Source organism: Oxyura jamaicensis, chromosome 4 (assembly GCF_011077185.1).
Source record: "Oxyura jamaicensis isolate SHBP4307 breed ruddy duck chromosome 4, BPBGC_Ojam_1.0, whole genome shotgun sequence".
NCBI classification, from domain to species: Eukaryota; Metazoa; Chordata; class Aves; order Anseriformes; family Anatidae; genus Oxyura; species Oxyura jamaicensis.
The window spans coordinates 78,788,737-78,803,348 of NC_048896.1; the positions used below are offsets into that span (position 1 = coordinate 78,788,737).

General features: G+C 37.7%; 1 protein-coding gene across 6 annotated transcripts in view; it reads left to right on the forward strand.

Annotated features, from left to right (window-relative positions):
• Nucleotides 1–14,612, forward strand: part of KCNIP4 (potassium voltage-gated channel interacting protein 4) — a 429,982-nt gene that overhangs the window by 216,837 nt on the left and 198,533 nt on the right. Inside the window, exon 1 of one of the 6 annotated variants that reach the window (XM_035323817.1) lies at nt 9,206–9,522. The exons of 4 other annotated variants lie outside the window; for them this stretch is intronic. In XM_035323817.1, coding sequence (XP_035179708.1) covers nt 9,423–9,522 — 100 coding nt within the window. In that variant the 5' untranslated portion in view covers nt 9,206–9,422. Of the gene's footprint in view, nt 1–9,205; nt 9,523–14,612 lie in introns of those variants that run through there. One more of the 6 variants, XM_035323822.1, reaches the window with a different exon arrangement.

Consider the following 14,612-nt stretch of genomic DNA (forward strand, 5'->3'; position numbering starts at 1 on the left):
AGATGTAGCAAAAAAATGACGTTCCAATTATTAATTATACCTCTAATTATTAAAGGTGTATCTTCTACCTTTTTTATTTGAATGAAAGTGTTGCCATATTATGTGATTCAATTCTCACCTTCTATCAGTAGCTATAGGTTTAAAAATGTAGTTATCTACATGCTACATACCACAGAAACTGCACATCTGCCTGGTTTGCCAGAAAGAAAGCATAGAAAGTGATCAAACAGGTTTACATAATACTTGTTTTTCACTGTAATCTCTTGATTTAGTTTCTTGATGGGATTATAATTGTGGACAAGGGTTTGAATAGCAGTGTTTGGCATTGTTGTGATTTTAGAAAGCCCTAATATAGTTTTATTAAGATTTGTTAGCAAAACTTATTACCAAGATATCTAGTTAGTTTATTGCGCATGGTTTTACAAATGCAACAACTGAACATACTGTATGAATGCTTTCCCATTACATAGTGATGCTCTTTATCTTGAAGAGCTATATAGTTCCAGAGAAAATGTGGGTTGGTAATAGTTTCTAAGTTTTTGCAATTTCTCTGTTGATCATTGTGAAGGTCCTTTCCAGAGTCATTCCACCTCTCAGAGGAACAAATGAAAACAAAATTCCAGACTTATGTGTAGAATGCTGTTCTGGAAGACAGAAAATAGTGATCTACAGCTGAATGCAGATACGCTGAGGAAATGTTTTTGTGCATTTCGTGCAGTTTTCATTCAAGTCTGTTCTTCCTAAATCTGCTGTTCCTAAAATGGCTTCATCCTATGACAAAAGCAACTTTTATTTTTGAGAGAAAAAAAAGGAGAAAAGATCATATTTAAGAGTAAAGAGACAGTGCTAATTAGAAACAAAGAGGAATGTTGAAGTTTCATCATACAACTTTGGAAGATAACTCTAAAATATTCTACCTCCCATACTTCCTATATGCAACTATCAAAGGTATGTATTGGTTTGTTTATTTTTTGGGGGGGAGGAAAGTCAATAGTTACATTAGAAAACAGCCCATGAGAGAAGACCTATGACTTTGAAAAGAAAATTGCCAAGTTATTTGTTGTTCTTTTAGGTTTTGAAACTTTTAGTTTAGTAGAGATTTACTTAACAAACAATTCCATCTGTAAAAAGATGTTCTGAACAGCTTTTACAAACTCTTTATTCTGTTTAAAGCTATTTTTCTTCCATTATCTTTGTTGTCATCAAGTTGTCATGACCATGTAAAAAAAGTGCATGCTAAGACTGTAGATGTAATTGAGTTATTAACAGTGTTCTGACAATCATGAAATCTACTGTCCACATCCTTGCACTTCTGTGGGTTTTCTCACATTCTCAGAGATCTCTTGATAAATGTTTCAAAATTATCTCACTCAACCATAGGCCTCTTGAATTTTATTTTTCCACAGTGTTTACTAAACTTGCTCACTGTTGAGCTGTTGATGTCTCAACAAGTTAATAATGTTTTGAAGCATTGGTAGTCTTTTTAACATCGCAGTCTTTTGCAACAGGTATGGCATTCTAGGTCTGCTTAGACTGTTTTGCCTTACACCCAGTACTGTCACAAATGCCCTGGTACAAGGTGATTGACATGTTCAGAGAATTTGAACTTGGGAAAATTTAGGGAATCCCTCTAGCAAAATTTCATCAGAACTGTGGTCATTTAAAATACTAACTAGTTTTTTTTTTTTGTTGTTGTTGATGTTATTTATTTATTGTGAATTCATGTAAATTTGTCTCAATTGTTAGATTTCCATGCTTTGTAACTTTTCAAGGCAACCCTGGCTACCCTTTTGAACCTCTGTTCTCAAAATTGGAGCAGGTTTTCTGGAAGTCGAAGATATTCTCTTTTTAATGTCAGCTCTCCAATTATTAAACTGAATCACTTAAAATGCAGCTGATAAGTTTAGACTGTGTATAGACTAGTTAATTAAACACTTCCAGGAAACATTCTTGCACATTGAGACACTGTCATCAACTTTATTAAAGTTTTAGAAGAGTGCCTGTAATACTCTTGGCCTGTGCTAGCTAACACTCTCCTAAATAACCCCTATGCATGGTTTAGGAGCTATCATAGACCAGAAACTAATCCTAGTATTTCTATTTCAACATTTTTTCTATAGCCATACTGTTTTAGAGGACAAGAGATGGATGGATGGATGGATAGATGCAGGCTGTTCTAAGGTCAATAAAAGTAGCAGAGAATTATATATTTAATTTAATAATTTAGACAGAGCTTTATTTTCTAGGGGTAAGCATTTTCAAAAAGACACATGGGGGTCAGAAGCAGATATTCTATTGACGTACTTGGAGCTTTTATCATCTCTGCTTATGTTCACTTAGCCTTGTTCTGAAAAAGCAAATGTCTTTCAGACACATGTAACAAACAGCAAGTATGCAGATAGCTCCTTGCAGATGTTTCTCCTAGATATGAGTCTCATAGAAAGTGGCTTACTAAAATAATTCTCCTAATATGGCACAAAAAAATTACTGTTATAACTAACTTGGGAGCACAGTGAATAATAGCAATGGATCAGTTTTTGTATCCCACATATAGGCTAAAATATCTTTTTTTTTTTACAAATCATTTACCATATTCCTATATCATCAAGATGCTGTTGGACTTGCATAAGCAAAGTACTATGGTGTTTTGTAAAGTTAACATAAATTGCTCCAAGACATCTAATATTTAAGAATAAAATAAGAGCTCAGGTGTAGTGACAGGGAGGGGAGTGCAAACAAACACAATTATAAATAGAAAGTTTTATGGTGGACACATCACTGTAACTTCTAAGGTTTTGGAAGAACATTGTGGACTTCCTATTACCCCAGTTTAAGGAGAAACTTGAGGGAGAACAGATGTATTAATATTTCAGAATATTAAAGAGCTGTATTAGAGCCAGCAACATTTCTTATGAATAAAGTTTAATTTATGAATGAGTAAGGCTATCAGTATTGATTGAGGGAGTTGACAGCTCTATATTCCTTGAAAGTCAGAAGTGTCCAAGTATGGCAGTAATATGTTAATAATGGCCTTGAAGGTGATGGCAAATATATTTGTATATGTTGAAATGGATCCATTAGGGAAATGTAAAGGGCTAAGAAAGTTGGAGTGACAACCCAGAATGACGATTTTAGCAGCACAATCCTCAATGGATAAAAAGAAAAGAAAGATAATACTTGCTAAGGACAGCAAAGAGAAAGTCATGATAGTTGAGAAGCAAAAATAGGAAAGTCTTAAATGAAGATTTTAGTTCTCTGACAGGAAAAAACACTGAATCTTAGAGCAGTTGAACTGGTGGTATTACATATACCCCTGATTCAAGAACAAAAAGGGAGAAATAAATAAAAGATACCTAGGTTGAAGGGCTACAGGACTGACATGGTTAGAAAAATTTCAGTGAAATTACTTGTCTTACAAGCATTAGCTCAGACACACAGAATCCTTGCTAATAAGTAGCACAAACGAATCATGAGGAGAGTTGAGCTTCATCTGTGGAATTGCAACAGCCAATAATTTTTCAGCTACATTTTCCACAGAGCATTTGAAAGTGTAGTTGTCTGACATTTTTGACATTGAACTTTTTTGATGATTTTTGCTTTTTAATGTGGTTTAAGAATTTCCAGTAAAGATGGAGTTATCTGAGTGGCATGCTGCGAAAATTTCTATCTTCAAATGACATATAATTAGTGGCCACTGTTAGTATAATATCTGCATCAACTTCCAGAAAAATACACTAACAGATTCAGGGATCCACATTTCCACAGTATGGATGGGGATAAACTCAAAATATAATTCAATTTTAAGGATGAAAGAATATCCAAAAACTATTCAAATGACTACTTAGAATAACTGGCAAAATGACTGTATGCTGCTTCTGACTTTTTATAGCAGATCAGAATTTCTCAAGAGCAGTGTTATGATATGAGAGCTTCAGGTATGCTTTTCAGCTGGGACTACAAATCAGTTGGCTGGTGAGGCTGTTTTACATCAAGAAGTCTTCAAAAAGCCTGTTTATGAATATTGTAGTATATAACATTTTCTATTTTAGTCCCTTCTGTAAAAGCACAAGATGTAATATATTGCTATTTAAATACAATGCTAAGTGTGAAGAGCCAGAACTTTGGCTTCATGACTATACCTTGCCCCTGTCCAAGATTCTTTGGGTGGGTTACATCATGCATGCTAGCCCATAAAATCATTGCTGCCTCCTGATACAGAGCTGGAATGCATGTTTTAGGTTTCACCATGCATATCAGTAGTCTGACTTTTTGGATAGGACTAGGAAATCATCTTCTGACATCACTTAAGCATCATCATGTCTGAACCGTTTAGTTGTAAAGAGGTAGAAATAATGTACTCTGTTGTCATATTGTTGTAATTATTAGTATTATTTTCCCTAGTACTTAATCTGGGAAAGATCCTGTGGAAGTCAAGCCACGCTGGCTTACTGCCTATAGGAAAGTTGAAAGGTGTGGTCCATTATAAGATTTAATATAATAGCTGATAACACCATTGCATTTTGTATCTTTTGATTCATTAAATATTTACTGAGAAAGAGGATTACATTCAAAGGACTAAAGCTAAAAGAATAGTTTGTATCCCTTTGCTGCTTACACTCAGTGATTTAATGAGCTAGACGATTTGCTGTTTACATATATATATTAATTCTTATATATAAATTAATTCTATATATAAATTAATTCTTAGAATTCTAAAAATCCTAATTGGAGTCATGACAAAATCCTGAGAGTGGCTTAATGGCAACCTGATGAACGTGAGTGAATAAGAAGAGAAAGCGTAAGGAAGAATGTAAGCATTCCTGGGACTCCATCTGTAGACCTGCTTATCACTTCTCAGTCTAAATTGATTGGGTCTTTTTTTAACATTAACATTTTGTGATATACAACATTAAGCAGTAGCAATGTGATTCGTAGTACCCAGGATCCTAGTCATAATAATGTAAACATATTAACTGTATTGTGGTTTAGACCTCCATCACAATATGAGAAGTGAGCATTTAGATATGCCGCTAGCTTGAAATATGACCAGTGATTTCAATATAATATATTTACTCTCATGATAAAAGGTAAGAATGTACTAAATGCTTTTTTGAATAGTTTACAGAATCTATAAGACTTTGTAGGCTGAAACTTTCTATCTGTAGTTGCAAAATAAGAAAAACACAGCTACATGCAGTTCTTTATAAAACATGATATGTAATGATAATTTATGCATTAATGTCTTTTCCTCACATTCTGATTTCCTTCATTCCTAACTATCTTGTAGACCTTTTTCAAGTTTAATTCCACAATATATTAAGTTTTGGGTTGTTAGACAAGAGAGAAAATAGAGTTTCAATATTTGCAGATGTGTTAGCTACATTCTTCCTCTTGTATTCTGACAAAACAGTATGGGTAAATGAAGATGACTTTTTTTTTTTTTTTCCTTAAATGTAAGGAAAAGAAGATATCAACAGTCTCTTCATTTTTGCCAAGCTATTTGGAGAGAGAAATAATCATTCCATGCAGTTTGTAACATCAGTTTTCCATAGAGTCAGCTCCATTTTTAAGCAGGTAGAAATGTAAGGAGCAGAGAGTTCTGGGGGTATTTTGCCTTCCTACAAGAGAAATATATTTTTGTAAGGTTTTGCTAAAAAGCAATGACCTAATGAGGAAAAGAATCTTTAACTGTAAGTATATATATATATATATATATATATAAAATGAGAACAAAATATAGAGGAGATTGTCATGGCTGATTCACAGAAAGAGAATCACAGAACTGTTGAGCTTGGAAGAAATCTCTGGAGGCCATCTGATCTAATTCCCCTGCTCAAGCAGGGCCACCCACAGCAGGATGACCAGGACCATGTCCAGGTGGCTTTTGAAGATCTCCAAGGAAGGAGACTCCACAGGCTCTCTGGGCAGCCTGTGCCATGCTCAGTCACCCACACAATATGTGTGGCAAGGAAGCATCAGAAGTGCTTCCTGATGTGCTCAGTTGGAATCTCTTGTGTTTTAGATTGTTCCAGTTTCTTGTCCTGTCACTGGACACTGCTGAAAAGAGCCTGCTCCATTGTCTTTTGTATATAAATACCCTTCAGATATTTATAGACATTGATGAGATCCCCACTGTGTCTCCTCCAGGATATGCTGAACAGACCGAGTTCTCACAGTCTTTCCTCATAGCAGAGATGCTCCAGTCCCTTCATCATCTTTGTGGCCTTTGTTGGACTTTCTTCAGTGCATCCATGTCTCTCTTGTAATCAGGAGCCCAGACCTGGATCCAGCACACCAGGTGTGGCTTCAGCAGCGATGAGTAGAGAGAGGTGAAGGATCTCCTCCCTTGAGCTAGTGGAAATACTTTGCTTAATGCAGCAGAGGACACCATTGACCTTCTTTTGGCAGGGGCACACAGCTGGCTCTTGTTTAGCTTAGTGTCCACCAAGACCCAACTCTTGACAAGCTGCTTTCCAGCTAGATGGTCCTCAGCATGTCCTGGTGCCTGGGGTTGTTCCTCCCCAGATGTAGAACTTTGCACTTCTCTTCTTGTTGAACTTCATGATGTTCCTGTCAGACCATTTCTCCAGCATGTTGAGGTCCCTCCAGATGTCAGCACAACCCTCTGGAGCATCAGCCATGTCTCCAATTTTTGTGCCATCTGCAAACTTGCTCCCATCATGCAGACCATTAATGAAGATGCTAAAAAGAACTGGACTCAATATTGATCCCTGAGGTATGCTGATCGTCACTGGCCTCCAAATTGACTTTGTCACTGCTTATCACAACTCTCTGGGAGTGACTACTCAGCCAATTTTACTGAGTTTGGTTACAGCTTTCTTGCAAACTCCTAGCCTGGAGATTATTATTCTTACTGCGTTTTGGCATCCATCTGTAAAACTGGAGAAATAGTGCTTCCTTATTTTCTTCTGTACATTCTGTGCTATGTCTTGAAAGAATACTCAGCATTAGACATAGGTGCAATGGACCTATACCTCTGGAAAAAAAAAAAAATAATAAAAAAATAAAAAAACTCTTTACTTTGCCCTGCTCGTAGCTGGTATGGCAAACCCCAGACAGCAGATCTCCCACTGTGTACTTCTTATTTACTCACTGCCAGCAGTGGGAATCCAGGTTTGGGGAGCAATTACAGCTGCCTTCTTTGCAGAACCTCCACCGCAACCTCTGCCTGCCATTTTCCTCCTCTTCTTGGCTCTGGCTTGAGCTCAGCTGCTGTCAGCCTCAGGAGCAGTCCTAGGCCCATTCTCTCCCTCATGGTTATGGAGGTGGATGATGCTGCTAGAATAGAGGAAGAAGAGCTTCCTAATTCCTCTGTCTCCTCGAATTTTTTTCCAAACCTCCAGACTTCTTTGTGCTTTTACCTTCTATGTCCCAAAGCAGCTGTCTCACCACCTGCAGAAAGCTGCAGCCACATCCTTCCCTTCTCTTCTCACACAGCGCTTCGCTAGATGAGGCTGCTTTGACAGTAATAGCAACTGCTGCTGTCACAAAAGTAGTTAATATTGAGTCTTTTTTAAAAAAAGCATTTACTTTTCTGTTCATGTCATCATTTGCAACAGACAAGTATTAAGGAAAGCTATTAATGCAATTGAATATGTCAGTTCAGGTGGCAATGTTACATGTACTGAGACACAGCTTGTATCAATCATTTGGTTAACAGGCACACAGGTTGCAGAGGTTATGCTACTGATAATGGTAAATTATCCCATTTTAGTCCCACCTTAAAGAAAGCTGGCCCCTTAAAGTTATTGATACGTTAGGTTACAGGGGAGGATATTTGACCTTGTTTGAAACAAAGATTAAATAAGAGACAGAAGAACGGAAGGAGAAGGTTTGAAGTAAATAAAAGCATGGTTACCTAAGGAGAAGTGGCCTACAGAAGTGAAATGAAAACAAACTTAGAGATTTGCAGTATGTCCTGAGCACAGACAGAGAAAGCCTATGTTAGTATGTTTAAGATGGAGCATTAAACTTAAGGTTTTCTGACAGCAGAAGCTTAAGTAGTTTCAGAGATTTCAATCCTGAGCAAACAAAGCATAGAATAGTGACATGCAAAACACTAAGCTGTATGGATTTACCTATTCACAGTAGATTTTTTTTTCTTCTTTTCTATTTATTGTATCAGTCCTCATATTCCCACTTCTTTCCATTGTTTTCAGTAATGGTAACACCCATCATAATGTGAGTATACCTGAGGGATTTAGAAGTTGCTGCCAGTTCTTACATGACTCAGATTGTTTTTTTTTTTTTTGAATCTTATCCAAAGAAAGAAATGGACGGTAATGGATTTCAACCCTGTGGATGACAGTACTCTACCAGAGATTTTTTTTTTTTTTCTCAATTGTTCCCTTGCCCGTTTTTGCTGTAATAAAGGCGCTGTTTTTCTGATGTAAATTCCTTCTTAGATGCTAAATTATTAAGGTATTTAAATAATAATTCCTTAACTGTGAATAGCATTTTGTGCTGTGTATGACAACTGCAAACCTCTGCAGGTAGGCCAGCAGCCCATACTGGTGGAAGACACCCATTCAGACATGCGGTTAGTATTTGTGTTATTTTGCTGCTAATGTTTCACTTGGAAAATACTTTGGTCAGCACATCCTACTGAAGTGAGAGACCATCAAAAACAATGAGGTTGCTTTTCCTTCTCAACCCGTTATTTTAATTTTTTATTTTCCAAAATTAGCCTAAACACTAAATAAACCTCAATGAGTGTGAGACAGTAGAATCAAAGTTCGTGGCAGTTACTTATGAGAGATGATTCTTGACTTGCAAAACTCGGTGTTACCAGCTGTATGCAACAGTTTCATGGGCTGTTTTTGTGAGCTATTTTTTGTGACCCGGGGAAACTAGGTAAGGAGCTGGCCGCACGCACCAGGCAAATCCCCGCGCTCTGCTCAGGCCGGCGGATAGCCGATGCCGGCCGGCGCCGCGGTTCCCCCCCTCGGCTCCGTGCTTCGCCCTCAGGCCCTTCGCGTCCCTCGATGCCCGGCGCCGGGCCCGCTCCCCGCGTTTCCATGGCAGCGCGCTGCCCGCAACGACGCTGCCGCCGCCAGCTTCGCCGGCCCCCGGCGTCGCTTTTCCCGCGGACGTTTGCAGAGTGACCCGACCCGGGGTGGGGTGGGAGGACCCATCGGCCTCAGCTCCACGCCGGGCCGCCCGGCTGCGAGGGCGCTCGGGGACCGGTGGCGGAGCCCGGCAGGCCGGAGCGGAGCCGCCCGGCGCTGCCGGACCCAGCTCGAGTGGCTGGGATGCCGCCCCCCCCCCCCCGCTCCCTCCCTTCCCGCTCTCCCCCTTCCCTCGCAGGAGCCTTCTGCGCGTAGTTTAATGGCTTTGCAAAGAAAGCCGGGCAGGAGAGCACTTTCCTCAGTGGCTGTGGTCAGACCATGACCTAACTCATCATGAACTTGGAAGGGCTCGAAATGATAGCAGTTTTGATCGTGATTGTGCTTTTTGTTAAAGTGTTGGAACAGTTTGGGCTGATTGAAGCAGGTTTAGAAGGTAAGGGAGTGCTTTTTGGTGGCTCGTCCTTCTTTCTGTTCCGGCTCTGCTGCTGCGGCGAGGCCAGGGGCACCTGTAGGGTGGGCGTGCGGCGCTGCCTGGGTCACCTCCAGCCCTGGAGGCTGCGAACGGGCGGTCTTAGGGCTGCGGCGCTTTTCTTCCGCAGGAAAAATACACTGGTGTCCTGAATACCGCGAGTAGAAACTTAGGCGTTGAGCAGAGGTAACGTGAATAGAACGTGAATATCTTGTTCCTGTTGTAAATCTGCAGTTCTGAAACAGCAGGTGTCAAAGGAGCTTTTGGGATGCTAACATGCAAATACTGCTGTATTGCCTTTTTTTTTTTCTAACCTATTCATGCAAGTATCGTCTAGATGGGAATTGTTGTAAATTCAAGATACGTATTTTGTAGTATTTAAAAACCTGTTGAATATTTAATGTAATGTTAAAACTTAAAATTGTTCTTGAGGAAGAAGAATTGCAATGCTCAGATTCAAAATAAGCAACTTTAGCATTCACTTAAGGAATTAAGTGCAAGTTTTATTGCTTGATGCTTTATCTCAGATCACCTTCTCCCTTCTTATCACTATGGTTTGTGTATAAAGCAGTAAAAATGAGAAATAAGAAGCTTATGTTATTTTCAAAGTGCTTTTTATTCGCAAAAGCTAGGGGAATATTGATTACTTTCACAAAAAAAAGAAAGCACTGATTGCAACACAGTTGATAATGTAGTGATATTCATTGCATCCCAGTGTTTTATCAGGTTTCTGAGTTAAATGTTCTGTCTCAAATATTGAAGAAATATGTATGTTCAAATCTTCCTGTAAGATAGCATTTGAGTACATTGTATATACTTATGCTTGTGAAAAGGGGAACTTTGTTGACTGAGAGATTGTGGTTTCATGTGTTAACGAGTGAGAATATAAGCAAAATTTGCTCTTATGAAAAGGTCTGAAAATGCTATTTGTGTAACCCTTTCAAGAAATGCAATCATTTGTTCAAGTGATTTGAAATAGGGAAGTTCACTTAAAGGTTTCTCTGTGTTACTGTGTCAGATGGACTTGCTAGTGTTAATTACAGAATCTGAAAACCCTTCAGGCACTCACAAAAATGTGTTATCAAGTGCATTTTTACAAAGAATGTATATATGCTTTGGAGCGCGTTATGATGAGTTGAAATGACAACAGAGAGGTTCCCTTTGAATGCCTTAACTTCTGCTTTTTTTTTTTTTTTTTTTTTGTTCAGTTGTAAATAGAAATGTCAATCAACCTGAGAAATGTGCTAAGTTACCTGCAGCATTAGAGATTGTGGAGATTCTGCCAAAAAAAAATAAATAAAAAGGAAAAGAAAAAAAAAATAATTCTTAGGTTGGTTGGCAGGTCTCTGTGTTCTTTTGAGCCTGATTGTCACATGCAGTCCAGTTCCTTGGTAAAATTTAGCACTTGATTGTTGTCTATACTTGTTTTTATGGCTGGGAAAGGTGATAATGGGAAGGCAATTAGAAACATAGTGAAGCTGTCTCTAACTGATTGTAAGAGTTCCTTAAGAAATAAGTTTATGATGGAGCTGCCTATTTTGTCTGCCTCAGTAGGAAAAAAAAAAAAAAAAAAAAAAAAAAACTGTTAGTATACACGTATATGAAATCTTAAAGTTTCTTTCTTCCTAGTGCAGTACAGTTTTCCAGCATGCCAGCCAAAGGAAATCACAGGAAGGTGTATATTCTTCTGTGATATTCAAATGGTATAAATGAGATAAAAGGCATATTGTGTCAAAATCCAGTAATAGATATAAACAATAATGTTTGAAAGTGGGCATTAGATACCTAGCACAAACTTATGGATTCATCTGCTCATAGTTCAGGAACAGTGCAGGTTTATTCCCCAGGTATTTCTTAACCTTGTGAATTAAAGATCTGAACTATTCGCAATGGAAAAAAATGGATTTATACATTTTTACTGGGTAAAAAATATCGTTTTAAGAAGTATCATGTCTATTCAGTTCCACCCATACATAATGAAAAGTACATGCATCATAAAATTGTGCAAATGTTACGCTTTTAAGTAAAATGTTAATAAAAAATGAATTTTACAAGTGTGCTCAGAATATCTATACACTTTTCTGGAAATCTGTAAAGAAGTTGGTGACAGTTTCTTGAAAATGTTTTTTGTTATAAGAATGTTTGTTGCTGTCTGGTTTAGGATATCTCTTTTTTTTTTTCCTCTCAAAGAATAGTGTATCCCAATTAAATGTTGTTGCATGTTTCATACAAATGAATGGTTTTACATACTTGTGGCATATGAAACATATGCTACATCTATGTAGATTCAGTAATGATCTGTAATTCAGTGCACCCAAAACAGTATTCTTAACTCCCTAAAGTATACTGAAGCTTAGGTAGAGATCTGAGTTTCAGAATTGTCCCTGTCTAAATCCTTACCAAAAGCTTGAAGCTAGCCTTTCTTCTTTTCCACATTGGCTTGTCATGATTTTGACCATTGTGAAGCACCTCCACATTTAATTTGAAAAACTCAAGTGCAATTTATATAAATCAATAGCAAAACCACATTTTCCTCATTGTAGTCTTTTAATAACTACTATGAGTAATATTATGCTTTCTTCACAATGTTTAATATAAACTATATGTATGCAAAGACAATGATGAAAGTATCTTCAGAATAAATATTGTATATATTTGCTAATATTTATTTCCTGATGCACTGCATTCACTTAGGTAACAGTATGTTTTCCATGGTTTTGCCCAGTTGCCTTCAAGCACTGAGTGATTCTGTTGTTGTAGTAGAAGTATTTTGAAATAGATGCTTTTAATATTGTATGACAGCTGCTAAAGTGATAAGTAGCAGAATAGATTTATACACTTCTGTAGGTTGTGGGTTGCAGGGACTTTATCTGTAGATTAAGTATTATTTTATGATGTATTGCCATCACTTGGGTAATTGTGCTTTCTGTGGTTTTGCTCAGTTGCCTTTAGATGCTGAGTGTTTCTACCGTTGCTATAAAAGTGTTTTCCAATAGATGTTTTTAATATTGTGTGACAGCTTCTAAAGTGATAAGTAGCAGAAAAGATTTATTTGCTCTCATTGGTTGTGGATTGTGCAGACTTTCTCTTTAACTCTTAGCAAATTATGTCCTCCTTAATAAAGTTTATATTGTTTTAAATGTAACCTTACTAGATGTAAAGAGGATACCTAGCAAGAAGAGTTTGTAGATGGAAACTTAAAATCAGTTACACTTCTTGTATGAAAAGTTTTTCCAAAAATCATTCACAATTAAAATTAGATCTTTCTTGTGCTGTGGGTTCCAGACCTGGCTGCAGTACTCCAAGTGGAATCTCACAAGGGCAGAGCAAAGGGGGATGACAATCCTCTCCCTTGACCTGTTGCCCACTTCCCTGTTGATGTGGCAAGCTTTCTGTGCTGCAAACTTCCACTGTTAGCTCATGTCATCCACCAGAACCTCCAAGTTCTTCTCTGCAGTACTGCTCTCAATGAGATCTTCTCCCAGTCTGTGCTCATATCTAGGATTGCCCTGAGCCAGGTGCAGCCCCTTTCACTTGTCTTTGTTGAACCTCATGGGGTTCACATGGGCCCACTTTTCTGGCTTGTCCAGATCCTGTTGGATGGCATCCCTTCCTTCTGGTGTATTGACTGCACCACTCAGCTTGGTGTAATTTGCAAACTTACTGAGGGTGCACTCAATCCCACTGTCTATGTCACTGATACAGATATTAAACAGCATTTTTCACAAGACAGATCCCTGAAAGACAGCACTCATCATCAGCCACCACCTGGACATTGAGCTATTGACCGCAACTCTCTGGGTGCGGCCACACAGCCAATTCTTTATTCACTGAATAGTCCACACTTCAAATCGATCCTTCTGTGATCTAAAGATCATGTGGGACTGTGTGACCTTGCAAAAGCCAAATAGGCTGACTGAAGTAATCTACCAAGCTACTCTTCCTCAGTGTAAGCATTGAAACCAGTACCATTGGGGATAAGGTTCAGAGAAGAAATGTAAAGAATATAAGTGATCCAGAAGATTCATGTAAAAATATTCTGTTTGTTAAGAAATACTTTCATAGCAAGTAGTAATTCTAAAAGGAAAAAAAAAAAAACAAAAAAAAAAAAAGAAAAAAAGAAAAAAAAAAAAACACCAAAGCAGTTTGTAATAGATGCCGCCTTTAAAGCAGTGTCTGCTTTAAAGCAGTCCAATGTCTTTGAATCATCTTCTGAAGGCTGAAAAGTGTTCTGAGTGTTCCCGGGTTAGTATCTACTGAAGAGATGCTTTTCTCAGGACTAATTGTCACTCATGAGGTAGTTTAGCGCTTTATATCCACAGAGGTCAAAAGTAAACAAATACTGTAACTGCAAGTGAAAAAGAGATGTCAAAAGAATAAGTGAATAAAGAACATTATGCTCCACATTACAATACAATACACTTTGCAAACTTGTTGAGTTTATAATTAACCTTAAAAAAAAAAAAAAAAAGATCAGAAATACTAGACCCAAGCAAAGAGTTGATCAGAGGACTCTCAACTTTCCTGTGATGAGTAGTTGTGATGCATTTTATGACCACAAGGGTCTCACTCCTGTTTCAGTTTTGTTATTATCTCATATAGAATGGGACTTTGCAAAAATGTAAATTGCCTCATTTACTATAGAATGGAAGGCTACTAAAACCTTATTGCTCATTTTTACTCTTTTGCAGTTTTAGGTAATAACCCCCCAGAATTTATGGGATTAATGTGGGTATGAGAAAGTCCTGTGATTTGGGTCTGTTTTATCTCCCCCAAGGAGACAACTTCTGATATTTACTTTACCTACTTCCTACTGGCTACTCAATATAGAATTTATGTTATGAAAGTATCTGTATTACTTATTTAATTTAAATAAGTAAATTTGACATTCCTACTGTCAAAGAGCCACCATAAGCAAAAGAAAAGTATATACAGCACAGTGTTTGCCTATCACTATAAATTCCTTGATTTTTACTTATTCTCTACAAGGTTCAATTCCCTTTAAATGAAAATCTATAGATGCCCTCTAGAAACAGTTATTGACTGACTCTTGC